Raw genomic sequence first — 24,890 nt, forward strand, 5'->3', positions numbered from 1 at the left:
TCCAAGCCTGGGACCAGGACTTGCAGCCCGTTGCCATCAGCCTCAAATTCAAGGCTATTGTGGTGTGTCATGTTGCACACTTTACGGTCCTCTGGAGCCATGGGACGGCGAACAGACTCTGGAAGTACAACGACGCCCTCAGCGCTGAGATCCACATCGTCGTCACGTCGGCAAGAGAAGCGGATACGCGTACTGCTGCCAGAGCTGGGATTGCTTTCCTGGTTCTTGAGACAGATCAGGGCAGGGACGAGGAGGAGTCGCAGTAATGGAACACATGAGGATTGGAGGACAGTGGAGTAAGAGAGGCTGGGCTGGTATGTCGTGGTGGGCAACTTCGACTGGTCTTTCTGATTCGTGGGACTGTCAAAGAATCAGAATTTGATGTTTCATTGTGGAGCGGTGATATCTGAGGCTCCTTGGTCTATTTGAGTAGATTTTCCGCCTGAGAGTGGCTATACAGACGTTTCCTCAGTATCTTGTGGTGAAGTTGTCCCAAACAGATGCAACAGCGCCTTCGTCCGCGAAACTGATTATCCAGGACATCTCTAATATTTGCTCAGTGGATCGCGAGCACAGCTGTGGAGTGTCATCAAGCGATGCCACATTCGCGCGTGTAAGCATGCTTAGTCGAGCGGCATTTGGACGATTTCTTTCGTGGCTTGAGGCTTCGGTCGTCTTGTTACTTTTCGTCTGAGTACAGCAAGCTCTACTCAAAAGCCTGCAGATGGGGGGAGTCAATTTATGAAGGCATGGTCGTGACGGGAGCAGTCGACGGAAAGGCTTTGATGAACCGATCCTTGCGCATGAGGTTTGATTGTCATCTTGGGCCAGAAATCGTCGTTGTTGGTATGAGCAGGTCGGCATGGCGACACGACCTACACAATCAATCACCTCCCGTCCCACGACTGTTTTGGCTCCCCGTCGTCTTCCACCTTTTCCCGGCCTCTCATCACCGCCCGAATCCTCTGCACAACCTTTTCTCAACCGAGTCCTCGTCATCAACCTGCCACCCTCTCAACGCCAAGATCACCTACCACCAAACGTTCACCTCTCTCCAAGCAAAATGGATCGCCCAACCTTTTGCCGCCAAAATGAAGGAGTACCTGCGCAGCGTGCCAGGCGAGGAGGAGTTCCGCAAGAGGGGCCAGGAAATATTGAACGGCTTGATGGAACTCATGAACGAGGGCTTCAAGCCTTACTCCAAGTCTTCCTCAACCAGTACGTCCAACAACAATGCCGCCAATGAGATCCACACCGACACAAACGTCGCAGCGCCCTCGGCCACCGTCGACGCCTCCTCCACGCAGCAGCCGCTCACCGACGGCCATGCTGCCACCGCGCCCGCTCCGGCCTCGCCCAAGGAGCAGCCCGCCAGCGAGCACAAGGAAGGAGTCGAGGCCAAGGTGAGTTCACCTTACCCTACCCTACCCTACCCTCCTCATCCTCCTCTTCCTCTTGACATCAAACCAACTTGACCACAGACCCTTGAACCCAACAGCGCCACGGCCACCTCCACCAAGTCCGAACACCACTAAGCGAGTTCGGCACGTTCTTCCACGAAGCTGAGAGATAACGGCGGATATTGGAGGACTTGGCGTGAAGACTGCCCGTCTTGCTATCAAAGGGCATCGGAGTGTCTGGCATGCGCTCGACTTTTCTACGCTCTGGATAGACGGTCGAGGAATGGGGCTTGATGCGTGACGGAAAGGAAAAGACTAAAAAAGTGGAAAGAAAGAAAGATCAAACCCACACACACAAAAATAAAAAAATGAAAAAAAAGAGAGAGAGAGAGGTATAGAAAAATGGAGAAACATTCAGCGACCCACGACCAGCTCAAATCCAAACGGGCAGATCTTGGATGAGTGCGGCATTGCGAGGGATATGCTGTGTATGATGCGCCTTGAGCAGGTCAGGCTCTAGATGACTGACAGACAGAAAGAAAGAAAGAAAGAAAACATACTTACCTTACCACTTCCACAGCGCCAGCCGGTCCAAAGTAGTTACCAACGGACCTGATACTCCTAAGCTCTCCCCTTTTGCATCTCCCCAACTCACAAAATCCACCTCCAACCCCCCGATTCCCCGTCCCCGTCCCCACCCCACCTACCTCGCTACCTACCTAACCATCAGCGCGCCCCTGCATATGCACCATGCACTCGCCCACAGGGGCAGTATCCCATTGGCTATACGACGCCCAGACGCACGCGAGCTGCAAGATGCATGCGTGGTTGTTTGCCATGTAGGTGATTGGCGGACGGGGGTGCAACGCACGCGGAGAACGGCGTACGGAGTGTGAGGTGTGAGGAAAGTAAGTAAGGGGATTTGGTGAGAGGTGAGATGGTAGTGGTAGTGGCACGGAAACACATGTATTCGGAGTAGGGGGATAAGGTTATGTGGTGTATGTATATATGGCCGGTAAGGTGTGGAGGGATCGAAGGTGATGGAGGGAGAAGGGTTGTGTGATGGGCGCTTCTTGACAACTGCGATGGCAAAAGTAGGAATATGGCGGAAGGGCTGCATGTAGCGTATGACAGACGACACAGGGCTGGCAAGCTGGGCAAGCGAGCCAGTATACGAGGGCCTCGATGCAGCCTTGCAAGAACAGAAACAAGAAACAAGAAGGAAAAGAAACACGTAGCGTCATGTCCACACTGGATGCGTGGCTGGCTGAGTGCTGCCAGAGTTGTTGCTGGCTGGCTGTGAGGTCGGCTGGTCGTTCGGATCTGCAATTGTGTGCTACTTGCTGATAGCCTGCTTTTGTTCGTGTGCTGGCAGCGTGGTTTGTAAGGTGTGTTACAGATATCCTTTATGCATGGACGTTGAATGACGAGTCTTGGGAACAAGAATTCGAAGAGGAGGTGCAGCGCGGATGGGAATCCCTCATGCTCCTGACGAGCGGTTGATAGGGCACAGTCAAGCTCTTGTGACTTTTGCCGTCAAGCTTCGGACAGAGGACTGCTCATTACCATCTTCGTTATACGGAGGCGAAGGAAGATGTGAGACGTCTTTGACAATCAGCAAGCAGACCAATCACAACTGAGAAAATGGAGCAGCATCTCCAACAACAAAAACTCCACCCACAAGGCCTCGCCAATTCGCCCTAGTCAAGCAAATCAGCCCATCTTTCCTGCACACGGCACTTCCCTTACCTTTGCACGTCCAACGCTCGCCACAAAATATCCTGGGTGGCAGAAGAGAAGCGTAGCACGGCGCGCAAAAACGATGGACTCGCATCCTTGCATCCAACGCATCTCCACAAACCCAGGCCAAACCTACCACCAGACCCGACCTCATCGCTAATCGCACATCTCGACGCGCCGCCATTCGCAGGATGCAGCCCAGCCTTGCGTAACCGCCTTCTGTGCCATGTCGTGTTCGATGAGCACAGGCCCAAGTCTGCATCTGCGTCTGCGCCTGCTGTCTCCGCCTGCGCGCCGTCCCGTCGAGCCGTCTGGACCAGTCTGCCCAGCAGCAGGCAGGGCAGGGCGACGCAGGCGCACTGACAACACGGCGTGCGCAGCGGAAGCGTTTACCTGGTCTGCCGTCGACACCCCTTGCACGCGGAGCAGGCAGGTCAGCGCACCGCCGTATCGCCACGCGCATTCCTTTTGCATCCGACGCACCGGGCCAGAGGCGAAGAGGCAAGACCATAAAGGGCACCAGACGGCTTGTTTGAGGCGAAAAATCAGGTTTGGCGACGAGTGACAGTAGGATCGGGGGCTCGGGGGCACAAGTGTTGCCCCATTGCGAGCCGTCGGCAGCAAGGCTCAAACATGGTGTAGTGGCAGACGAGAGAAACGCGATGACGTGCAGATGAAAAGAAGGAAAACAAGCAAAAGCACACGCAGGTGTAAGCAGCCGTTGGGGCGGATATGCCAGCCCGTGCTCGCCAAAGAAGTAGGCATGCATGACTTGTCTCGGAACATGGAGAAAAAGTGGCTGTAGGCGCAGACTGAAGTCGTTTTTGGTAGGACGACGACGTTTGAAAAGGTGCGCCTCTTTTTGTTGTTGCTTTTTCCCGGCCCGGCGGACTGGAGAGACTGCCAGCCAGCCACGCGTCGCGCGGAGAGAGAAACATTTGTTTTGTTTTGGCCATGCGGTTTCTGCTCGGCTGGGACTTGTGACCTGGTTGAATTGCTTCTTCTGTGCAGTAAGCTGGATTAGTTTGGGAGGCGATATCCAGCTCTCCGGCTCCCCCGCAAGCCAAAGAAAAAGAGAAGGTGTTTTGATGACGGCGCATTCCCATTGATGAGGGTAGTTGCAGGAATCTCTGAGTTGTAAGTGAGATGTCGACCTGCCGTGGTGTTTCCCGCAAGTTTGTCTTCCCTTTGTTGCACACAGCTGAAAGACCTAGCTCTTGCGACCTTGTCGGCGTTGAAGTCCACCGCAGCTTCTGCATGTCGACTTCGCCTGAAAGATCAGGCGCAGTGCCACTACGTCATTGATCACGTCTCCGCAGCGGTTCCAGTCCTCCAAATGACACGCACTCCACGCAGACCCTTCAAAACGTCGTCGTCGTCCCTTGGGCGTTGATCGACAGGCGGACCTGAGTCTTGATCGACGAGCGGTGTAAGGAACGGTACCTGAAGGCGTTGAAGGCCGACACCAGACCCCGGCCTCCCCGCCTATGACGCAACGGGATCAACCTGATCGACCTGGGCATAACGGAGAACCTGCCCAACTCAACCTCGTCCTGCCTCAAGTGCCGACCGTCTCCATCGCCCATCTCCGTCGTGAGCCGTCGTCGTCTCCGCGCTGACCTCATGCCTGATCCGATGAGACTGCACCACCTCATCTCGCCCGTCTCTCTCTAATGAATTCGACCCACCTGTGTTCCCAATATCCGTCGACCGCATCGTGGTCTGCCATGGTTGCCAGGATGCTTGCATGAACCGATTTCAGACAGATGGCGGGAGCAGGTGGGGCCTGCGACAGAGCGGCATGGGATGGGACGTAATAGTTGGCGGCTGGCAACCGCGCGAGATAGGCGTGTAGGGCGCGCGCAAGAGGCAAATGCGAGAGCGGTGAGTTGAGTAAACCTTTGACGCGCATGTTGTAATGCGACGAAAGAATAATGGAGCAATGTGAGAAAAAAGGCACGCGACCAGGAAGCGGTCGTTTGCTTGATTGAACGATGAGTGGGGACGAGGAGGGAGCGGAGCGCAAGTCTTCTCCACTCCACCCCTTCCCCCCCTCTCCACTCCGCTCCGCCAGCTCGCCTTGTCTTGCACATCCACTTCTCGATTGAAGTCCACCTTTGCCTTGGTTTACTTCCCGCACCGCAGCGGACAAAGTCCCGTTTGCCATTCATTGCCTCAGCAGCCTCGCCCACTTTATTCACGTCTCAACGCCACCCGCCGACCACAGTCGCCCTCCGAATGCCATTCCGCCGCCGCCGCCGCCGCCGCCCGCCCGCCACATTGCGATTCAGCGCCACACGCCACCGGCCGCCACAGCAGCAGTAGCAGCGGGCAGTAGTAGCAGCACAACCGCGCCTTTTCCGCCCTCCACTCACAAACGCATCCGAAACATAGCCGTCCTTCCCTCTCTTCTACTCTACATGTGTGCTGGCCCAAGTTGAAGACACTTGTTGCCTGACTGGACCCTACCAACCAGTGACCACTGATGCCCATCCATCCATCCATCCGCTCCTTTCTACACACAGTACGAGGAGCAGCAGCCCAACCCACCAACTAACCCCCACGCTGCTCCGTTTGTGACCCCCCCACGCCCAAAAATGCCCCGACGGCCAATGTCTGTCTGTTCGTCTTGTTTCAATGCATCGTATCGTCTCCCATCCGTGCGTAGGTCGGTGTCATTTTGTGTCGGGTACCTGCAGGCAACAAATGGAGCAACGACCATGATGCAGTCCAAGACCTCGTACTCCCACCTACCTACCTACCTACCTACCCTACCTACCCAGGCACCTAATGCACCTGTCATGCCTGAACAATGAACCAAATAAGCCACACGAAAAACATCCGCCGACAAGGAAGCGTAGCCGCGCATCGAAGCTGCGGCGCATCATCGCGATGGATGGATGGATGGATGGATGGATGGACGGCTGCTCGATTCGATTCGAGCGGACGGCTCTTTCGTCTTGACAGATAGCAAGCTACCTAGCCAGCCAGCCGGCCGTATGAATGTAAAATGGTAGAGCGTGTAGGTAGCAGCCCAACGCATCGCATCGCATCGCATCGCATCGTATGGAATGACCGAGGTGAGTAAAGTGCCAAACACGGCCCCGCCATCACTACCATAGGTAGGTAGGTAGGTACCTCACTGTAAGAACCGATGTACCTACCTGCATGCCCTGCCGTCAGCCACACCACACACCACACCCGATCCAATCTCGTTCACACTCGACGATTCAAAGCGCCGTCCGCATCAGCCACCTCGCTCCCCCCCCAACAAGGACACCCCTCCCCCACCGCTGCACCCGTGGAAACGTGTCCGCTGTCTAGGGTAGGGAGTCTGCGCGGTACCTACCTACCTACCTACCTACCTACCTTACGGCGGTAGGCGAGATGAGAGGGGGTGAGATGGGGATGCTCCCTGCTTGACCATGTTGTCGTGTTGGATACCTGGCTTTGGGGAGGGCGGGGGCGGGCTTGACTTGACTTGTTTGACGTGCAGATGGTTGGTAGGTGCGTGGGCAAGGAAGGTGGCACTTCGGTTGGTTTGTTGGTCTGGTGGCTCGGAGAAGAGCGAGGGGGTGATGGGAGAGGACATGAGGTCTAGGCGATTGGGAGGAGAGATGGATGAATGATGGTGGTCGTTGTGGATCAGGAAGAGGTGTCGTTTGGGTTTGGTGGTATCACTTCTGCACTGCTGTAGATGAGATGAGGTGGAGGTGCAGGGCGTCTGGTAGGAGTAGGGCGAGGAGAGGGAAATTTGGAGTACGCACTTTGGCGCAGCAGTCACTCTCCATCGAGAGGGAAAACGTCAGGTGTTCAGAGACACTGCTGTCCCCACGCCACAGACAACGGGCAGCCGTCGCAAATTACCACCTGCTCCTCTACAATACCACTGCTACTATACAGCGCAGAAGTGTAGGTACCCCAACCCAACCCAACCCAACCATCAAACATTCCCCCTGACCCCTCCCGTTCACCTACTTGCCCCTCCATTTCCACCTCTCCTCTCCACTTTCTTCGCCACAGCGAACCGACGTATGTTCCACGTGGCAAACAACCACGACCACCCAGCAGATCCGACGAGTCAGAGAAGCCGACCACCTACCCAGACGACTCAGGGTCCAGTCTAGCGCAGTAGTCCAGTCCAATGGCAGCAGCACTAGCCCACCAATGACCAGACCGCAAGCGGTCTCGCCTCTCGCCTCACTCTGAGCCTCTTCTCCACCGTCCACAAGCGGCACCACCACTCGGCGCCCTTGCACCCACCCGAGCCTTTCCCGCGCACAGACACCACATTCACAAGGATCAGGGCTCTGAGACGACGAGGTGCGAGCAGGGATGCGCGAGTGGAGAGGCGAGGACAGGGGTGTGGGGCAGGGACAGGAAAGGCGGGGGGGAGGGCTCCGTGAGGCCGTTCCGGGCTGGGCTGGTTGGGACAGGGACGGGGTTCGTCGGGGATGGATGCAGGTCGGGGCGCGTGGGGAGATGGTACGGAGGAGGAGGAGGAGGAGGAGGAGGAGGAGGAGGAGGAGGAGGAGGAGGAAGAGGAGGAGGAGGAGGTGGAGGAGGTGGAGGGCTGATGAGTAGTTTAGGTCAAAGAGAAGGGGAAGGGAAAGGACTTTGGAATGGATGGAAGACAGGAAAGTGAAAGGAGAAAGGAAGTAGAAGAGTGACCACAAGAAAAATTGCCACTCCGCCCGCTGCCTTCTTGTCTACCCAGGCGGCATGAAACTTTACGCTCCGTCGAATCGCTTAGACCTTGTTGAGCGCAGGACGACGTCGACGGCGGTGTGCACGTATCGCGCACGCACGCATCAATGTCAAGACGAGCAGCGACAGCAACACAGCAGACAATGATACAAGTCAAGGGAATATTGGGGGGAGCGGAGCGGCGGGTGGCACGACAACCCGTCTTTCGCGAACGGGGGGTCGCCGTTGACGTCTGCAGCTGGCTGTGGGCGGTCTTCATCTGCTCTGCGCCCTGGCGTTGCAGTTGCATCGTGGCTTGCTCATGTTGTGTGACGCCAGCAGCCCTGTACATGTACCTGTAGTTGCATGCAGGAGCGAGGGGGCGAAGAAGAAGAAGAAGAAGAAGAAGAAGAAGGTTGTGCCAGGCTTGGCTGGACTAGTTACTGTCGTGTGCTCTGTCCGCTCATCTCTCAGCCTTTGCTAGACGGCAGGAATCACTTGATGGTCTAGGCGCAGCATGGCATGATAGCAGAGCATAGGTAGATGCGGTGGTCAGGCGTTAGTTGTGCTGGCAAGCAGGTAGCGGCCAGCAGACAGACTACCGCTGCGTCTAGCCGTCTGGACGGCCTCGCAGGAATACATAGCAGCACAACGAGCGGCAAGGCGTGAGGCCAGCCGAAGACACACAGACAGACAGGCCAACCGCATGGCACGTTTTGATTGCCGCAGGGCCCCGACTCGCGCGAGTACCCATCGATCCGCAGTGCGTCGCCTCATGGGTCCCTTGGGTCCCTGGCGTGGTCGCCTAACAGACTTGCCTTGGTGGGCAGTTCCGTAGGAGCGTCAACCTGGTTCATTGACGATGATGACGATGTTCTCCTGGTGGTGGTGTGTGTTGGACGAAGTGCGCTGCGGGTCGTAGGCGAGATTGTGCGCATCGTTATCTCTATCGGCTGGTAATGCGCTGTGTCTAGGTTGTGCCTGGTTGCAGGCTGTGGTGTGCAATTGCAGAAGGGGCAGGCACACCGCACTTTTGGCGCTGAAAAAGGCGCAACGGTAGGGCGAGAGTCGGTTGCCGAAAGGAGCACGTTTGGCGCAACGGACAAGGGTGGCTTGTTGACCGGGTGGGCGGTTGGTTGGCGTGCCAGGTCCAGGATTGCGAGGTTTGGTTGGTAGGTGAGAAGTGACAGAAAAGCCACTCGGGTTATGTTTCACGTTGGTCGTGACGGGTCTTCGGCAATCTCGAGCGGGCGGAAAGCGGTGGGACTGGACGAGAGGGCACATCACTGTCTTGGAAAAGGCCCTTCTTGGCCTGTTCGAGAGGATTCTGCAGTGTTGCTGCATTTGGGCGAGCCTTGTTTCGGTCGCGAGCGCAAGAGAAGCAACTTCACATGCTACATTCATGAGGTATCTAGCTTGCATGTAGTTTTTGATTCCTAAAGGACGGCAAGGAAGGAAGACGGCCATGCTCCAGCCAGTGCCAGGATCCGGGATGAGAGTGCGGACAGTTGAGCGAAGATGCAGTGGTCAGAGGTTGATGATAGGTGTACTTCCACATGTAGGACCCTGCCTGCCGTGGACGCAGTGGGTGGGCGACGGGTGCGGCGCAGTCAGGCAGGCAGGCAGGTCGTTCCTTTTCGGCCCTCGTGAGCGCCCAAGGTTTTGCCTTCCATTCCCTCCCCCCCCACACACCTACACATCGCCTCAGCCTGCACCCGACCGCAGCGGACGGGAAGCCGTACCGGTAATCGAGAGTGGCGCTGATGTAATACCCTCTCGTCGCAATCCAATCCAATCCAATCCAATCCAATCCAATCCAACCCAGTCCAATCCCTCTTAACCCTGCCACCCCCAAGCCAACACCACTACATCTGCATACCGACTCCTCCTCCTCATCCTCGTCCTCGTCCTCGTCCTCTTCCTCCTCCCGCCTTCTCTCTCCACCACCGACAACCCTCCCTTGGCCCTCCGCCATGAAGGTCGCATGAGGCCTGCCCCGCCGTCACCAGACGAGCAAGACGACATGGACTTCATTGTACGTCCAAGACATGCCTGCCGCACGCGATGCCCTGCTTCTTCGCGCGCTAGCATGCCGCGCGTGCCCCCACCTCCCTCCCTCCCCCTTCGCTCGCTAACACGCTCCAGATTTCTCTTGCTCACTTTTGTGAGATTCATGGCCCTACCTCCGTCCTCTGTACCCAAATCACTCCCTCGGCTTGCACCACCTGCCAACCTTGCGACACGCCACCCGCCGACGATCAACCCTCCAAGCCGTCATACTTTGCCAACTCCTTCGAGTCTCTCGCCGTCCCGTCATTCTCCTCTCCCTTTGAAACCCCTCCGACCAGCCCGCGGTCGCCCTACAAGCCGCACAATCCCTACTTCCCGACCGCCGACAAGGCCATTGCCGCCTTTGGTCATCACCTGGGCGACGCCGACGACGCTTGCGAAAGCTGCTCTTTCCTCGTCCCCAAGAGCGTCACGGAGCGGCTGCCGGACGGCGCTCCTGGGAGCCCGTCCAAGGATGGAAAGCAGAACGGCAGCCCCGTCCTGAGGACCACGCAATCAGTCATGGCACGAGGCCCCAGGACCTCGACCGACGATCGCGACACCAGTTCGGAGTCCTCCGAGGAACAGTCACAGGCGTCCACGTCATTTTCGCGCTCGCCCACCAGTCTGACATCATCTCCCGCCTCGCCACTCTTTGCAACTCGCACTGCGCACACGCATACCCTGAGTTATCTTTCCACCCGACAGCCCGTGGCTCCGAGCGGATACTCTCGCCTGCGCCGAACCATTATCCGGACGCTGTCGTCTGAGCTCATTCCCCGCGGAGCTCCCTCGGGACCCATCTACTTTGGCGACCACGTGTTGGGATACTCAGTTGCGTACCTTTTTCGCGTCCCGGATGCAAGTGCCCGTGGACGTCGCCGCACATACGCCCTCATTGCGCTGGGCGGGCGCGACAGTTGCCGCGTGAGCAAGAATATTGTCAAGATTACTGAGGGTTTCGAACGGATCGCCAACGACATTGTCGCCAGGGCCAACAAGACGCTCGAGCAAGAAAGCAGCCTCGTATCGCAGCCACACCTCATTCGCCCCTGCACTTCGGGTCCAGGCACCATTACTCCACCCCTCTGCAGTTCTGGAGGTAGCAATGCTCCCCCTCGACGGGCCAGCGTCCAGGTCGCCGCCGGCAGGCCCGAAGTGCATACTCCTACCTCGGCCACGTCTTCTCCCTCCCCACCGCCGCCTCGCAGAATCACACCCGTTTCGTCGTTCCTGGCGGCCAAAAAGGTCGATCCGGACGGGTATCCTCGAGTCGGCCGGGACCTAATGCGCAACAAAGGATTGGCGGAGATAGTCGGCAAAGAAGATTACTTTGTCAATCTGCACGCCAAATTCTGCGTGCTGCTTGCAGGGCTTTTGAAAGAGAGTGGCACCAGTTGAAAGGCGCACGGTGCCAACACCCTGGAACTTTTACGTTATATTCGCGAGCATTAAAGGACCGTGCTTTCGCGTCCGCACATTCTGCAACGGCTCTTCCCGCCGCTGCCCATTCTTTCGCTCGAGCTCGGAACCAAAGCCAGTGGCTTGATCGAGGGCCGAGCAATCAGGGGCCCCACTGCTTTGCAAAAGCAGAATCGAATTTGGCAAGAGCTGCCAAACTCGAAGGAACCTGAATCTCGACGAACGAGGATCCTCCCTAACTGCAGATTCGTTTCGCCCCTGCCGGCTCATCTTTTCCTCGTCTTGCTGTTTTTTTGTGCTGCGTTCTAGCGACTTGGTTTTCCATTGTTTCTCTCCAGTCTGTGGGCGTGGTTCGGTAATGTCGCTTGTTTGCTTTTTGAGACGGCCTAGCTCATGACGCTGCTCGCACAAGCCTGTCCTCCTCTTCTCCACGATACCCCCCTAGCTCTTTGTCTTTGTCCCGTCGAGTCGCGCGTGGCAGTATTCTAGAGCGCGTTGCTGCCGCTCAAGAGAGAAGGTGGAACATGAGACTGTGTCGCGTGCACGCTTGCGAGATGATTGCTTTTTGTTTGCTTTCGACTCGATGACGGGCTCTAACGACTCTGCTGCTTTGCTTGCAATCAACGATCTGCTGCACCCTCTCTTGCCTTTGTTTCAGTCTTGCTTTTCATCTCTTGTACAAGTAGTCAGCGTGTAGTAGGCGTCTCTGGGGGGGCGGTTTTTTTTTTTTTTTTTTTTTTTTTTTTTGTGGCGATATACCGGTTGCTTTTTTGAATGGTCTTTGCTTTGGTCTTTGTCCGCGCATCAGTGTGGAAGAATGAATGGATGGGGATGGTGGTAATCGGCAGCGGCTTTGCCATTGCTGCTCTTTGTAGATGCTGAATCCTATCTACATACACACCTCGATTTACTTGGCTGCTTGCTTGGTGGTGTTGATATTGAACAGTGCAGGCATGATTCTCCTTGGTAGGTGTCCCAACCGGTGGACAGACGGCGTGAAGTGAGGGTCAAAAAAGGTCAGCCATAAGAAACCACGTCCCTCACACCTTGATGTCCCCCAACCTACCTAGCTAGATACCTACACAACACGTCCAACACGGCAGCTACATGGGAAGCTTAACCTGACACCTACCTACGTAAGGTAGGTAGATACCTTCCGGTCCTCTCACAGCCAACACGACCACCACGACCACCACGCCCGGGCACCCAGACCTAACAGCCAGCCACACGCGCGTGGCCAACCGCCGCATCCTGATGCCGCAAACGCTTCCCGCCGAGCAGCGACGACATGCGTAGTGCTGAGCTGAACTGAACTAAGATCAGATCAGATCAGATCAGACGAGATGACATGGTGATGGGGTCTAAGCTATGCAACGGACATCATCCTTCCATTTCTTCCAGTCCTTCCCGTTGATTCGGGGCGGGCCTGGCCGCAACTTGGGTCGTATCGGTTTTGTCTTCACGTGCTCGCTCGGTAGATATGTGGGTTTTTTGGAACCGGTTTGAAGATGTATAATACTACACTACTTGCGTGCGTGCGTGCATGTCTGTTATGTGTGCATGTATGTATGTATGTGATGCGGGTAAGAGTGAATGAGTGAGTGAGTGAGTGAGTGAGTGGTTCATTCTGCACCTCTCGCGTTGGTGCACTTTGTTCCGCGCTGGCCTTTTCTCTTTTGGGAGACAGACCATGGATATGGAGTAGAGCATGCATAAAGTGCATAGTACAGGTAGGTGGGTGTGCCGTGTGTAGGCTGTTGATCCCATTCGGTTCCGTGGAGAAACCATTCCAAGGCGGGCGGTTATGCCTGCATCCATGTCCCCGCTTACTGGTCCAGCACCGCAGCAGCTTGGCGTCTCACGTGCGCACTCACCGAGAATCCACTGATGTGAGAGTCAGGGTCCACTGGGGTCCGATGTCGGGTCCACGCTCTCTTAAGTTGCTGCTCCACGGGCCGAAGACGAGCCGACCGAGAGAACCTCCACCGCACCCAGGCAGTCGACAGCACACCACGCCGTACATGTGAGCACGACACGACCACGACTGAGCCACCGGCATGTCTTTGACGAGCGTTGCCATGGCGCACGTATAGGGTGCGTTCAAGGCCTCCTTTTTTTTTTTTTTTTTTTCTTTTTTTTTGCTCTTCTTCTTTCTTTCGCTGCGTTCGTTGCCTTGCTCGGTGTTTGTCCGCGGATATGTCATTCGCTGTCTGCCTTGACATGCGTAGGGCGCGGGCGGCGGGGATTCTGTGAGGGCATCGCCGTCGCGCCGAGTACGAAATACGCAGAGCGTGGTCCAAGGTGTTGAGAGCGCCGCTGCCATGGCTGCAGGGTATAAAAGGCTGAATGATTGACTGACTGGCTGATTGAAGGCGATATCGCGTCGTTTGAATTTTTCGTTTCCCGGGTCCATTGTCCATCTATCTGTCTGGCTGTCTGGCTGGCTGGCTGGCTGGCAATTTTCACAACTACGCATTGAAAGAGCAAGGAAAATCAGAAGACATCATGCCTGCCCTCCTTGACGACCCTACCTCCCCAACCATCTATCGCCAGTCTGGCGCTGCGCCTTTCCCGGACGCCTCGACGCCCCTGCCCGCGTCCATCGTGGCCAAGCCCGTGACGCTGCGAGACCGTACGACCAAGGCGACCTTGGTTCCGTTTGGCTCTGCGGACCGCGTGCCGCTGTCGCTGGTCGAGTACCTGTGCGCGCAGATGAACAGCGAGATTGAGCGTGGCGACACGTACCCAATGACGGCTCCCTTTAGCGTCGAGGCGTTTGGCCGCTACTGGTTCCAAAACTTTGCCGCCATCATGGTGCTCGGCGACGTTGCTGAAGACGGGCAAGGCGCGCTGTGGCGATGGGAGGCTGAAGGTGCCGGCTGGGACAAGCTGTGTCTGGGCAGCTTCTATATCAAGCCAAATTATCCTGGCCGCAGCTCGCATGTGTGCAATGCCGGCTTCGTCGTCACCGATGGCGCGAGGAACAGGGGCGTGGGCAAGCTGATGGGCGAGTGCTACTTGGAGTGGGCGCCGCTGCTGGTACGTTTTCGAGTCTTTTCAACATTGCCGATGAGCTGATTCGTTTGCTTCGCCGCAGGGCTACACGTACTCGGTTTTCAACCTGGTTTACGAGACCAACGTGGCGTCATGCCGCATCTGGGACTCGCTGGGCTTCAAGCGCATCGGGCGGGTGCCCGGGTGCGGCAACCTCAAGACGCAGCCCGAGGGCCACTTCGTCGACGCCATCATCTACGGCCGGCACCTGGGCTACAACAAGGAAGACGCGGACGACGAGCGCCGCTTCGAGCGCATCAAGTATTACCTCTTGACGGGCAAGTATCCGGGCGACGCTGATTCCGCCGAGAAGAACAGACTCCGAGCCGCAGTGAGGAACTACACACTTGTCGAGCTGGGCGATGATGACGACAGCATCAAGGCCGCGGCGGCGAGACCCCCAACTGGCATCTCTTCCATCTCGACCGACGCGGGGACCAGGCGCGTCAAGCTCATGCTCGGCGACAAGGAGGTGATTTCGGATCCGCGACAGCAATACGAGATTGCTAGGCAATTCCACCGTAGCGGCGGTATAATCAGCAACAACAACAATGGTAGCAATCACATCAACAAAAACGGCGGCGGCAACAGTAACAATGACAACAATGCGGGCAGTCACCATGCTGGCATCAATAAGACGACGGCCAATGTATCGGTGAAGTATCACTGGAACCGCATCAAGGGCACCGTGACGGACGTGATTGAGAATTGTGCCGAGTGTGGCGAAAAGGTGCGCAAGAAGGCGCAGCTAAAGTCTGCCACAACTGTGTCTTCTTCGTCTGCTGCTACTGCTGCTGGTGGTGGTGGTGGTGGTGGCAGCCGAATTGCTGCTCCCCTGCCTGCGTACAAGGCTGCTGCATCTCCACCAACTATTGCGACTCTTTCTGCTGGTGGTGCTGGTGGGGATGCTCAGCAACACCCGCTATATGCTTCATTCGATGGTGTTGGTGCCTTTGCTAGCAGTGCCGCTTCTGATCCTTGCTCTCCTTCCGCCGCTGCTGCTTCGTCCATGGCTCAAATCGGCCAACACGCCTCGCATCCCGCTCCCAATGGCTTTTCCCCCGCGTCCAAGACGGCCGTCATCGAACCCGATCCTGCCCTGCCGCCACCGCTCCATCCGCCCATAGCATCGTCGTCATCGTCGTCGACCACCCACGGCCCCTTTGGTCATGAGCATCACTCGGACTACCCTTTCCAGCATCACCGTCACCATCAGCACCAGGAACAAGGCGGCGACACGCAGCCATTCTTCTGTGGCGCTGACTCCCATCCCTACGCCCACCACCACCAGTTCAACCAAGCGCACGACTACCGCCCGCCCGGCACGTCGCCTCCTCCCCCGCAGCAGCCAGCGCCCCACGACGTCGACGCGCAGCTCGCGCACGCTCTCGCGCACGACCTCGCCCGCGACGATGCCGCCGTGAATGAACGTGGACGGGGCGAGGCGTCGGAGCAGCAGTTGGGTTTGGAGAATGAGCAGGATTATTCGAGTATGGCGTTGGATCCGAGTATTTTAGAGGCGCAGCCGCCGAGGCCGAGGGGCGAGCGTGGGGGGTTAGAGTAGAGGTAGAAGGCGTCGGTTGAGTTTTTGCCGGCTTTTGAACACGACATGGCTGACTGGTTGACTGCACGCGCGACTTCATCCGTAGCGGCTGTCGAGGCGGGTGGTTCGAGGCATGTGGACGGAAATGAAAGAGAGAAAGAAAGAGAGAGAAAGGTGCGTCCGGAGAGGAGCGAAGGGGAGGGCTCGATGGATCCGGTGGCGCGCAATTGGGAGATTCAGGACTGCGTATGTGCTTGCTTTTGTTCGTGATCACCACGGTTGATCTCTGGTGGTGGTGCCGAGAGACGAGGTCAGAGGGGACGGATTCGGTTGATAGGGGGGAGGGGAGTAGGGGGAGGGAGAGGACTGAGAAGGTCATTGCACACATTTGGTGGAAAATAAATGATATCTGCTACCCGCGCTTGATGAGTCGCGCCGGCGTTTTTGCAGGTTGCGTCAGTTGGCCTTCTTGTTCGGCTTTCGTTGCGCTGAGATCAGTGAAATAGCTCTGGCGGCTTTTTGCTCTCTCTCTCTCTCTCTCTCTCTCTCTCTCTGGTTACACCCTCGTCTGCTTCGAGCTCTCGTGTCTTTCTCTGAAAACACTATGTGCGAGCGGTCCGCCGCCATGCTTGCAAGATCTTGGTTCCTTGTGGTGGGCTTCAAGAATGGAGATTAGGCGTGGCATAGCCCTGCGACTCGAAAATCTTGAACTGTCTACATGCCTCCTGTCCATGTGCCTCGCCGTTCGCGCCTCCCACGCTTCGTGTCCGACGTGCTCTATCTGTCCATGCGAGGCTTCAGCGTGCGATTGTTTTTGATGGGCGATTCAGTGCTGCGCTCGTCTCGTTGGCGAGGGCGATTTTTGTCGGAAGGGGCTGGAAGGCAATTTCGTGAGCCGGATCTACGACTGCTGTCCTCGGTCGGGCATTCAAGACAGAGATAGATGGATTGGTTGAGAGGGAACTGGATGGAGGCCGAGGGCCAGCGGCGCTTCGGTCTAGCGCAACGTTCACAAGAACAGCATTCCGTTTTCCGCAAAGACTTCGGCGAGGACTAGCCAAGATGCCGCAGTATGCGACTGTGCATGACTCCGAGAGGCACAATGCTGTCCTCGTTCATCTTCAAGTGTGTCGTGTGAGAACAATGTGGTGAGCTTTAACAGCAACAGCAAAGCGTGCTTTTCATCAACCGCCACAATGCAAAACTATCTTGCAAACAACGAAGTCTGTTGGACCAGGAAGACGGGAGAGCGCCCTGCAAGCTGCATGCTGCTGCCTGCTGCTGGTGCTGCTGGCGCTGGTGCTGGTGCTGCGCACTTTCGGACCGGCCAACATGTGGAGACTTCCACATCTTTCGTCGTGCTAGTCCAGTCCCCAATGTAGTGTATCGAGACCAGGGGTTAGGTGGATAGCCGGATAGATAATCACTAATAGCTCACTAATGCCTTTCGACAGGTCATTGTTTCCTCGTGAGATTTGAATTGGAGAATAGGTAAGATATTACCGTCGGCTTGTAAGCTTGCATTCGAGAGCTATTAAGGATAAGAAATATATATGAAGCAAACCACGATGTTGCGTGTGGACTGTTGAGCTTTCCTTTTACCATGTTGCTGTTGTTTTGACTGTGATCAGGAGGTTTTCGGGCGCCAGCTTTGATGTACGCTGAAGGAGCAAGTCCTCATTCTAAGTGGCCCCAAACACTGAGGCTAGGACATTCTTTGACCGTTTATTACTACCTTGATGCATCTCTGAGCAAAATGTGGTGGCCACAGTTTTCGAAAATCGACTGGTTTCCATTAACTGTCTGACTGACTGGCTGAAATGCTCTGAAATTGAGTTGCAGGGAACCTATCTAGTTTCAAAATCCATCATTGACTAATACTACTACACCCAGCTAATTGGTGATCCAAACTGCCCACCTCTGCTCAAAGCCATGGCCGACTTTACTGGCCTCGGTGTTATTGATGGCAACAAGTAGGGGGACAAGGGGCTCTCCTACAAAGCCATCGGAGTCTTCCTACGCCAGATTCGCAATTTTGTCATTGACATTACCGACATCCCGGCAAATTTTACTGCTACTCCCACTGGAATCCACTGGCCGATGTCCCAAGGGACCATCATCCCGAATGTCGTCTTCCAGATGTCAAGGCGTCCCGGGTCTCAGCAACAGGGCATCTTCATGGAGGAGGGTAAGTGCGCAGACTACTTTGGTTCGCTGTGACTGACGCATGCAGGATCCGGCGGGCTCATGGCTGATTTGGTTTTCTACGGCGGTAGGGCCGAGGCTCATTGGGTCCACCAGCAGTTTGCCATGCGCAACCTGTCTTTCTATGGTTGCGAGACCACCTTTGAGACTGGAGATGGTACTACAAGAGCATCCACGTTGAGGACTGCAAGATTGGTGTCAACATGACAGCTCAGAGCCCCGAAAGCCAAAACATTGGATCCATCTCCTTTGTCGACAGCAATTTTGTCAACGTGGAAACCGCCTTCAACACACCGCGCGATGAGTTTTCCAAGCCTCCGACGGGTGGTAGTGTAGTCATCGAGAATGTGTACTTCACCAACATCAAAAACATCGTTCTCGCCCCTATGGACTCTGTCACCTTGTCCGGCTCCTCAGGGACCACAGTCGTCGACGCTTCGGGTCAAGGTCATTGGTACAACCCGACCGGTCCAGTCAAGTTTGAAGGCTATTTTACACTGAACGAACGTCCGTCCAGCTTGAAGGATGGCAATAAGTATTTCGAATACTCACGGCCGTCCTATGCCGGACTGACCGTCTCCGACATTGTTTCTGTCCACGGCTATGGCGCTACGAATCAAACTACCTGACGCGCAAAGATGTCGATTAGAACCACATACGGCTTCGACCGAGGCTGTTGGCCGGCGCCGCAATTTCATAGAGGCGACATCGACTCAGCACAAGAGAAATAGATATCGAAAAAGGAAGAATCGCGGCTGGTCTCCAGAGCAAGCTCTCGCCTTCTCGTCTCCTGCGACGTCAATACTCGGCACTCTGGAAGACTCGGGGCAGTGCGCGTGGCCTTCCAATGAGTGCTGAGGCAGTACGACCAAACGTACCAGAGACCCTTGAATATGATGATTTCCGGAGGCGCAGTGCGCTTCCAAGGCTGCTAAGCTTTTGGTAACAGACTACCTCCTGTCGCCAAGGATCGTGTTAAGAAATACGGCATAGAATTGAAAACATGCTGGGCACGTTCTTGAAGGTGGCTGATCGCCAAGCAAAGGAACAACTAGCTACACTTGGAAAAAGCGCGCCTTTACTTTGAAAAGAATCGACGATGTTCCTTGTATCTCAATTGCTATTGCTTACCAAATGGTTATTCTGACTCAGAAGCTGATGGGTAATGTCGATGATTCTGATTCCCGAGAGTATTCCCGGCAAACCCAAGTGCTAAGCGGAATTTGCAAATAAAGAAAAGGACATTTCTGAGCAGGTTGTTTGTCTTACGCAAGCCCAAACCACAAAGCTCATCAATAAGATAAAAGTACAGGGGCGCAGGATTTCACAAAATCGAAATCTAATTCGCCGCTGCGCATCAGCACCAGACCAACCCGCAATACTCATTTGGCGAAGCTTCTACCTCTCTCACACGTATCAATGACATGGCCATGGTCGACGCACAACCGAGCTCCAAGGAATTGGCTAGCGCTACATGGCTTGTCCCGCTCGCCAACCACTTCTATTTATTCGCACCCAGATACGAATCGGAATCGAAGCCGACTCCAAACGCCAGACTCCAAATCCGCAGCAGCACAAAACCATCAATCCGACAACGAAACTGACTTTGGCCGCCTTGTCCATCAAGCCGCAGGATCAAAGGCTTTTGGCGCTTGAAGCCACCGCGCAACGTTTCTTCGGAATTTCCGAGGGAACAGGAGTATAGTTTGCGGACGGCGGACTGCTTCCGATCTTCCCTGTCCCTGAAAGCTGGAATGCTGAACCGATCGCATGGTTGCGTGCGCTCAACTGCCGTTTAGGCGCGGTGTCACTGAGTACCAAGCCTTGCACGTTGTCATGAATAGCCCAGCTCGGGTTGGCGCCGTCGCGGCGTCCCTGCCCGGATAGGATCTAGGACTTGGTGATGCTCCTTTTTTGATGGACGGATGAGTGAGGATGCAATTCTATCAGACAGGTAGTTGGTTAATGGGTTTGCTACGGCTCTTAAGGGGTGCTCAACTTCCAGAATCCTTTTTCTTTCGTTTGACACCTGTGCTCCGCCTCCTACTTACGTCCCTCGCCCTCCACCCAACGCCCCCTGTTTTCCTCAACGACTTAGGCTTTGAGAAAACAATCGCACAAGCACTAAGCATTCACATCGGAACCGCTCTCTTCTCTAAGCTCGCTCTACAGATCATTTAAGCCACTCCCCGAATTTCCAAAGGGAAGGGGAGTACTACACCAACACTTCGCTGTTCCCATCCAACAAAGCAACGCCAACGCTTCGTAGCTGTCGACCAAAGCGCATAAAAACCACCAATCCAACGCGCTTCCACTACTTGAAAGACTGCATCCGATCATCCAAGTACTGCTCTCTCAACAACTGCAAGCACCGCGGTTTATCAAGACAACCCGACGATCCGCGGACAGCGCACGATCCTTTTGCCCAATTACTCTACACAAACTCGGCAAAGGCTTGCTGAATTGCCGCCCAGAAGTTTGAGGGGGACTCTTCGTTCTTCGATCGCTTCTCGACGTGCTCTGTCGCTCGCCCTTCCACGCACGCACGCACGCACGCTTCAAGGCGTTTTCGACTGAGTAGCGAAATCACCATCTCGTTACGTCGAAAGCCATTCTCTTGTGACTGGTCAGTTTAAAGATGCTCACAGTGAACAGACAGGGAAAGGGGGGGGGGGGGGGGGGGGGGGTTAGGACAGGACAGCGATACCTTAGCAAGAAGACAGGGGGGCGCTGCATTGATGCGTGCATTTTTCGACGAAGCCATCGCCCAGATCGTTGGTGCTTCGTCCCGTTTTCGTCGTGACTCTGGCGGAGAACGATCACGATGCGACCTCCACGACGCGTGGGCCGGCAGCCAGCCAGATAGCCAGACAGACAGAAGCAAGAAGGTAGACAAAGCCACCCTCAGCATTAAACCGGCACCTCCGACGACCGCCCAAAAACAACCCCCGCGCAAAAAAAGCAAGCACGCGCCGAACGCAAGATCTCGCCACCCCCGGTCGCCGCGATCGAGGGTCCCGCAGCGCGGGAGACAGGGATGTAGCATGCAAGAGCGAATTAGCAAAGCAGGGCGAATCTAGATTCTTTCGTGTCGAGCAGCGAAATGTTGATCAGCGACGGTGTACCTGGGGAGTGAGGATGACAAGGGGGAGAGCATGGGAGACGAGGAAGGGTGTGATGAGTTTGTTCGTGATTGGTTTGTTGATGGAGAGGAGGTGGTGAGTGGTAGGTGGGTGGGTGGATTGTTTGTTCCATGTACTTACTGCCTTGAGTGGGCACTGTCCGTGAGTAGTTACATAGAGAAGCGCAACAGCGCAATACACACGACATCTCCTCCGAGATCCAGATCCAAATCTCTATCGCTCGCATCACCCACCCCCCGCCCTCCACCAACCCACAACAAGCAGATATAACCCACAAGCAGACCTAATTCCACATGACCCGACCCCAACCAGACCATTCCCCCTCTCCCCATCTCCCTCTCCATCTCCCAACCACCATCAGGTGTGTCCGCATGTCGATGCGATGCGATGCGATGCGATGCGACGCGATGCCCAGCGACAAGAGCGAGACATCAAACCACGACGAAAAAGAAACCCAATCACTAGAAAGTGAGCTGACATGGCGCCAGCATGACGGAAGTGGCGTTGGACGGGCACGTGGCGGGCGGGAGAGGTCCCTGCGTTAGGACGACCCAACCCGCCTCAGGGCGTCGATGATGGGCGGGCAGGGGCGGAGAAAGCCGATCGCGACGAAGGGAAGGGGTTTTGGTTTCGTTGTGGTGAGGTGAGGTGAGATACAGGGCGCGAAAGTGGCGCAGGGGAAGGGAGACAGGGGGGGGTGGAGAGGGCTTTGGATAGGCAGGCAGGTGAAGGAAGAAAAAAAAGAGGAACGTCTGAAAAGATGGGGAGAGCGTTTGGTTAGACATATCATCAAGTGACTGATTCCTTGTTGAACTATTCCTCTTAACTACCCAGCTCGACTCTCCTCTCCAAAACATGCCTCGCCTCCGTCTCGCTCAAGCTGTCGAACCCCAGCTCCTCCAACACCGCCCTCGCCTTTTCGTTGTCAGCAAAGACTCTCTGCTCCACTTCCCACAAGCCCAGCTTCGCATCATCGGAATCTTCCCGCTTCTCCGCTTCCGCATCTCCCTCGTCGCTTGGCTCGTTGTTGGCCAGAGAAGATGCGGAACCCCTCGCGCCCCTGACGGGCAAACCCAACAAGCCCACACCCTCTCTGATTTTCCTGAGTCCACTGCCCGCGCAGCCGTCGCCCGCCCAGTGATCGACAACGTCGCAAATGGCTGCAATGTCGGCGGAAAATTGCGCCGCGCCAGCCGTGCTGAACGAGTGCGCCATGAGGACACGGTCCCAAAGCTGTGTCTGGATGACGGCGCAACAATGGCGCGCAATGCGCCTGAGCGGAGCACGCGCAAGCGTCTTAGCGAGAAAGGCGAGCGAAGAGGATAGGGAGGTGAGCAGGGGGTCGAGCTCAGCGGTGATGGACAGAGGTGAGGAGGGCGAGAGGTGGACGGACGAGGACGAGCCCGTCGCAGTGGAGAGGGTGGTCCAGGGGTTGACGCGCGTGTAGGGTCGCAGTGCTTCGCGGATATTGGAGACGAGAACGTCGATGATAACGGACTCGGAGCGCACGCGTAGCCGGTTATACGCTGAGGCCGTCTCGTCGAACAGAGCGCCTGCTTCATCGTCTGTACCGACTGTGCTACTTGTGCGCTCTGCCACGGTACTGACGTCGAGCGCGCGGCCGAGTTTTGCTGAAGTGCTGCGACGAGCGCGGTCTTGCAATTCCTCCCACAATTCGAGGAAGAAGACATCGTCGCTCCAGTCACGCATTGCTCGCTCGAGGTAGTCGGCGCTGCCGTATACTCGACAAAGGCGGTCGAGACCTGCGATTCCCTGCAGCTGGGTCTGTTCTTCCCTGCTTATGCCTTGTACTGCGCGACCAACAGATGAAGTCATGGTGAGAAAAGCCTCCAGACTCGAGCGCAAGCGTTCGTGGAAGCGGTCAAAGATGGAGATTTGAATGTCAATGAGGAACGTCAGTTTTTGTGAAAACGACGATAGCGGCTTGTAGCGATCTGGTGATTGTTAAACATATTTCTTTGGGCGAAAGGTGTACGCACCAGTGATGGTTTCAAGAAGATCATTGACGCGGATAGCGGCCTTGGTGGGCTTGGTCGCGCCTGGATCCACACTGTCGTAATCTAGCTCTCCGCTGTCAGGGGTATCAATGATGGCCTGGTAGCGTGACAGGGCAACTGGGAGAGTCAATACGGCTCAAATACAAGTTCAGGAGCGACATACACTCTTTTTCGACGTGGAGCCATCGATCGAACCAATCTTGAAACACCAAAACTTCCCAAGCAAGTCCCTTCCAGCCCACTGCTCCATAGCCGCCGTCATATCTCCACTCTTCTCGTAGGTTTGTATCAAAGTTCATAATCTCGTGTACCCAGTGGCTCAAAAGCTGGGGCTGGCTTGCAGCTTGAGGCAGGGTTGCAAAGATCTTGGCCCGCAGCATCGGCAAGAGTGCTGTGATAAAGGCACATGTGGCGTCTATATAGATGGTGTTGAGGGCCAGATCGCTTCCCCGGAACCTTTCCAAAAGTATTGGTTGCAAGTTGGCAACCATGAAATCATTGAAAGTGTTGAGCAAGTCTGCAATGTGCGAAAGAAAGTACTCTGGCTTATCCAAGCGGTTGGTAGGCTTGTCTCCGTAAAAGTGGTATCTGAACCGCATTTCGAGCGGTTGGACCAGGACTTCCAGGGGCAGCAGGACCACCGGGCCGGGTTTGGCATTTTCAGCAGCTTCCAGCTCCGGTTTTTGCAGTTGCAGAAGATTGCCAACGCTCTTGCCCCAGTCCTCGTGAAGGGATCCGAGAAGTGCAGTTTCTGGCCGCTTGGGCCAGCCAATCTTTTTCAAGACGGTCTCGAGCCGGGCAGCAAACGCGTCCTTGAGCTGGCCCCGCACATGGTGCGTGGTCCTCGATATGTGGTCAATCAGATGCGGTGCAGCTCCTTCGGCAGCCTCGTGCAGAGGGCCAAGCCTAGAATTGAGCTCTTTGAGCTGGTGATAGGACGACAGGGCAGCTTCGTCCGAAGAGTCGAGGTGGGTGGTAGCGTTGCGGCTACAAGAACGGCTTAGCGTGCATACACGAGATGCTGCGGCGCGTGGGATACCTGAGTGCGTCGACTTCCTTCAGCCTCTCGGTGTAGCGGCCAGCAATATCGAGGGCCAATAGCTTGTCCATGCTCCCGCGGAATCGGCTGACGGCGTCATCGGTCGTGTCCGAGCGGGTGACGATGGCCAAACGACGGTCAACGTCGGACTGGACGCGTTGGAAGTCGGCATGCTGTGTGCGGAGGGACGAGGCGTGGTCGTTGGCGGCGTGACGAGCTTCGTGTGCATCGCGTTCAGCTTGTTGGAGCTGGCGACATTAGCGGTGCCGGCATGTAGGTAAGATGGCTTACCTGCTGCTTGAGCAGAGCGTGATGGGAGCGCGTCTCGGACAGCAGGTGATCGAGGGCATCGAGGTCTGCGAGGGTCTGAAGCTTGTCATTGAGGAAATCTGCGGCGCGCTCCTGCAGGTCGGCCATGGCTTGGAGGCGGTGGTAGGGTAGGGTAGGGTAGAGAAGAGTGAGGTGGTGAGGTGTGGTGGGTGATGTGGGTAAGGTTAGGCGATCCGTGCAAGCTAAGATCTGTGCCCCCGCGATCTGGGCAAGAAGTCGCCGGCGACGGCCAGGGTCACGCCCATCGTTTACCTGCGCAAA

General features: G+C 56.0%; 8 protein-coding genes across 8 annotated transcripts; 4 read left to right on the plus strand and 4 right to left on the minus strand.

Annotated features, from left to right (window-relative positions):
* Positions 1–749: 749 nt before the first annotated feature.
* IWZ02DRAFT_430389 (uncharacterized protein) lies at positions 750–1,475 on the plus strand (the record flags this gene model as incomplete). The annotated part of the gene is made up of 1 exon (XM_066766063.1): positions 750–1,475. The coding sequence occupies one exon, from the start codon at positions 750–752 to the stop codon at positions 1,473–1,475; it is 726 nt and encodes a 241-aa protein (XP_066626586.1).
* Positions 1,476–2,767: 1,292 nt separating this feature from the next.
* IWZ02DRAFT_144052 (uncharacterized protein) lies at positions 2,768–4,359 on the minus strand. The gene is made up of 2 exons (XM_066761807.1): positions 3,150–4,359; positions 2,768–3,100 (listed from the first exon to the last, which is right to left on the minus strand). Exons 1-2 carry the CDS (start codon positions 3,907–3,909, stop codon positions 3,015–3,017), a joined length of 846 nt encoding a protein of 281 aa, XP_066626587.1. The 5' UTR covers positions 3,910–4,359; the 3' UTR covers positions 2,768–3,014.
* A 4,291-nt stretch (positions 4,360–8,650) lies between these two features.
* Positions 8,651–9,293, minus strand: IWZ02DRAFT_512278 (uncharacterized protein; the record flags this gene model as incomplete). Its single annotated transcript, XM_066770556.1, has 1 exon — positions 8,651–9,293. The coding sequence occupies one exon, from the start codon at positions 9,291–9,293 to the stop codon at positions 8,670–8,672; it is 624 nt and encodes a 207-aa protein (XP_066626588.1). The 3' UTR covers positions 8,651–8,669.
* Positions 9,294–9,849: 556 nt separating this feature from the next.
* IWZ02DRAFT_467820 (vesicle coat protein) lies at positions 9,850–11,276 on the plus strand (the record flags this gene model as incomplete). Its single annotated transcript, XM_066768591.1, has 2 exons — positions 9,850–9,861; positions 9,972–11,276. The coding sequence occupies 2 exons, from the start codon at positions 9,850–9,852 to the stop codon at positions 11,274–11,276; spliced, it is 1,317 nt and encodes a 438-aa protein (XP_066626589.1).
* Positions 11,277–13,704: 2,428 nt separating this feature from the next.
* Positions 13,705–16,029, plus strand: IWZ02DRAFT_144122 (uncharacterized protein). The gene is made up of 2 exons (XM_066761808.1): positions 13,705–14,336; positions 14,395–16,029. The coding sequence occupies exons 1-2, from the start codon at positions 13,803–13,805 to the stop codon at positions 15,913–15,915; spliced, it is 2,055 nt and encodes a 684-aa protein (XP_066626590.1). The 5' UTR covers positions 13,705–13,802; the 3' UTR covers positions 15,916–16,029.
* Positions 16,030–17,826: 1,797 nt separating this feature from the next.
* Positions 17,827–18,728, plus strand: IWZ02DRAFT_430393 (pectate lyase superfamily protein-domain-containing protein; the record flags this gene model as incomplete). The annotated part of the gene is made up of 4 exons (XM_066766064.1): positions 17,827–17,850; positions 17,872–18,082; positions 18,128–18,256; positions 18,310–18,728. 4 exons carry the CDS (start codon positions 17,827–17,829, stop codon positions 18,726–18,728), a joined length of 783 nt encoding a protein of 260 aa, XP_066626591.1.
* Positions 18,729–20,562: 1,834 nt separating this feature from the next.
* Positions 20,563–21,340, minus strand: IWZ02DRAFT_144157 (uncharacterized protein). Its single transcript, XM_066761809.1, has 2 exons — positions 20,807–21,340; positions 20,563–20,715 (listed from the first exon to the last, which is right to left on the minus strand). The coding sequence occupies exons 1-2, from the start codon at positions 21,143–21,145 to the stop codon at positions 20,686–20,688; spliced, it is 369 nt and encodes a 122-aa protein (XP_066626592.1). The 5' UTR covers positions 21,146–21,340; the 3' UTR covers positions 20,563–20,685.
* Positions 21,341–22,002: 662 nt separating this feature from the next.
* IWZ02DRAFT_396640 (TIP-1 family-domain-containing protein) lies at positions 22,003–24,781 on the minus strand. The gene is made up of 5 exons (XM_066765589.1): positions 24,591–24,781; positions 24,300–24,547; positions 23,424–24,247; positions 23,243–23,377; positions 22,003–23,197 (listed from the first exon to the last, which is right to left on the minus strand). The coding sequence occupies exons 1-5, from the start codon at positions 24,714–24,716 to the stop codon at positions 22,065–22,067; spliced, it is 2,466 nt and encodes an 821-aa protein (XP_066626593.1). The 5' UTR covers positions 24,717–24,781; the 3' UTR covers positions 22,003–22,064.
* Positions 24,782–24,890: the final 109 nt, after the last annotated feature.

The sequence above is a fragment of the Phyllosticta citriasiana genome (assembly GCF_038021145.1).
Source record: "Phyllosticta citriasiana strain CBS 120426 chromosome Unknown IWZ02scaffold_2, whole genome shotgun sequence".
Classification (NCBI taxonomy): domain Eukaryota; kingdom Fungi; phylum Ascomycota; class Dothideomycetes; order Botryosphaeriales; family Phyllostictaceae; genus Phyllosticta; species Phyllosticta citriasiana.

Bases quoted from the DNA above. Each gene is read 5' to 3' on its own strand.
- IWZ02DRAFT_144052 (XM_066761807.1), bottom strand. From the start codon at position 3,909: ATGCATGCCTACTTCTTTGGCGAGCACGGGCTGGCATATCCGCCCCAA. The intron at 3,101-3,149 runs GTAAGGGAAGTG...TTGCTTGACTAG, and splicing joins CGAGCGTTGGACGTGCAAAG to GGCGAATTGGCGAGGCCTTG.
- IWZ02DRAFT_144122 (XM_066761808.1), top strand. From the start codon at position 13,803: ATGCCTGCCCTCCTTGACGACCCTACCTCCCCAACCATCTATCGCCAG. The intron at 14,337-14,394 runs GTACGTTTTCGA...GCTTCGCCGCAG, and splicing joins TGGAGTGGGCGCCGCTGCTG to GGCTACACGTACTCGGTTTT.
- IWZ02DRAFT_144157 (XM_066761809.1), bottom strand. From the start codon at position 21,145: ATGCTACATCCCTGTCTCCCGCGCTGCGGGACCCTCGATCGCGGCGAC. The intron at 20,716-20,806 runs GTATCGCTGTCC...ACCAGTCACAAG, and splicing joins CCCCCTGTCTTCTTGCTAAG to AGAATGGCTTTCGACGTAAC.
- IWZ02DRAFT_396640 (XM_066765589.1), bottom strand. From the start codon at position 24,716: ATGGCCGACCTGCAGGAGCGCGCCGCAGATTTCCTCAATGACAAGCTT. The intron at 24,548-24,590 runs GTAAGCCATCTT...TAATGTCGCCAG, and splicing joins ACGCTCTGCTCAAGCAGCAG to CTCCAACAAGCTGAACGCGA. The intron at 23,378-23,423 runs GTATGTCGCTCC...TGACTCTCCCAG, and splicing joins GCTCCACGTCGAAAAAGAGT to TTGCCCTGTCACGCTACCAG.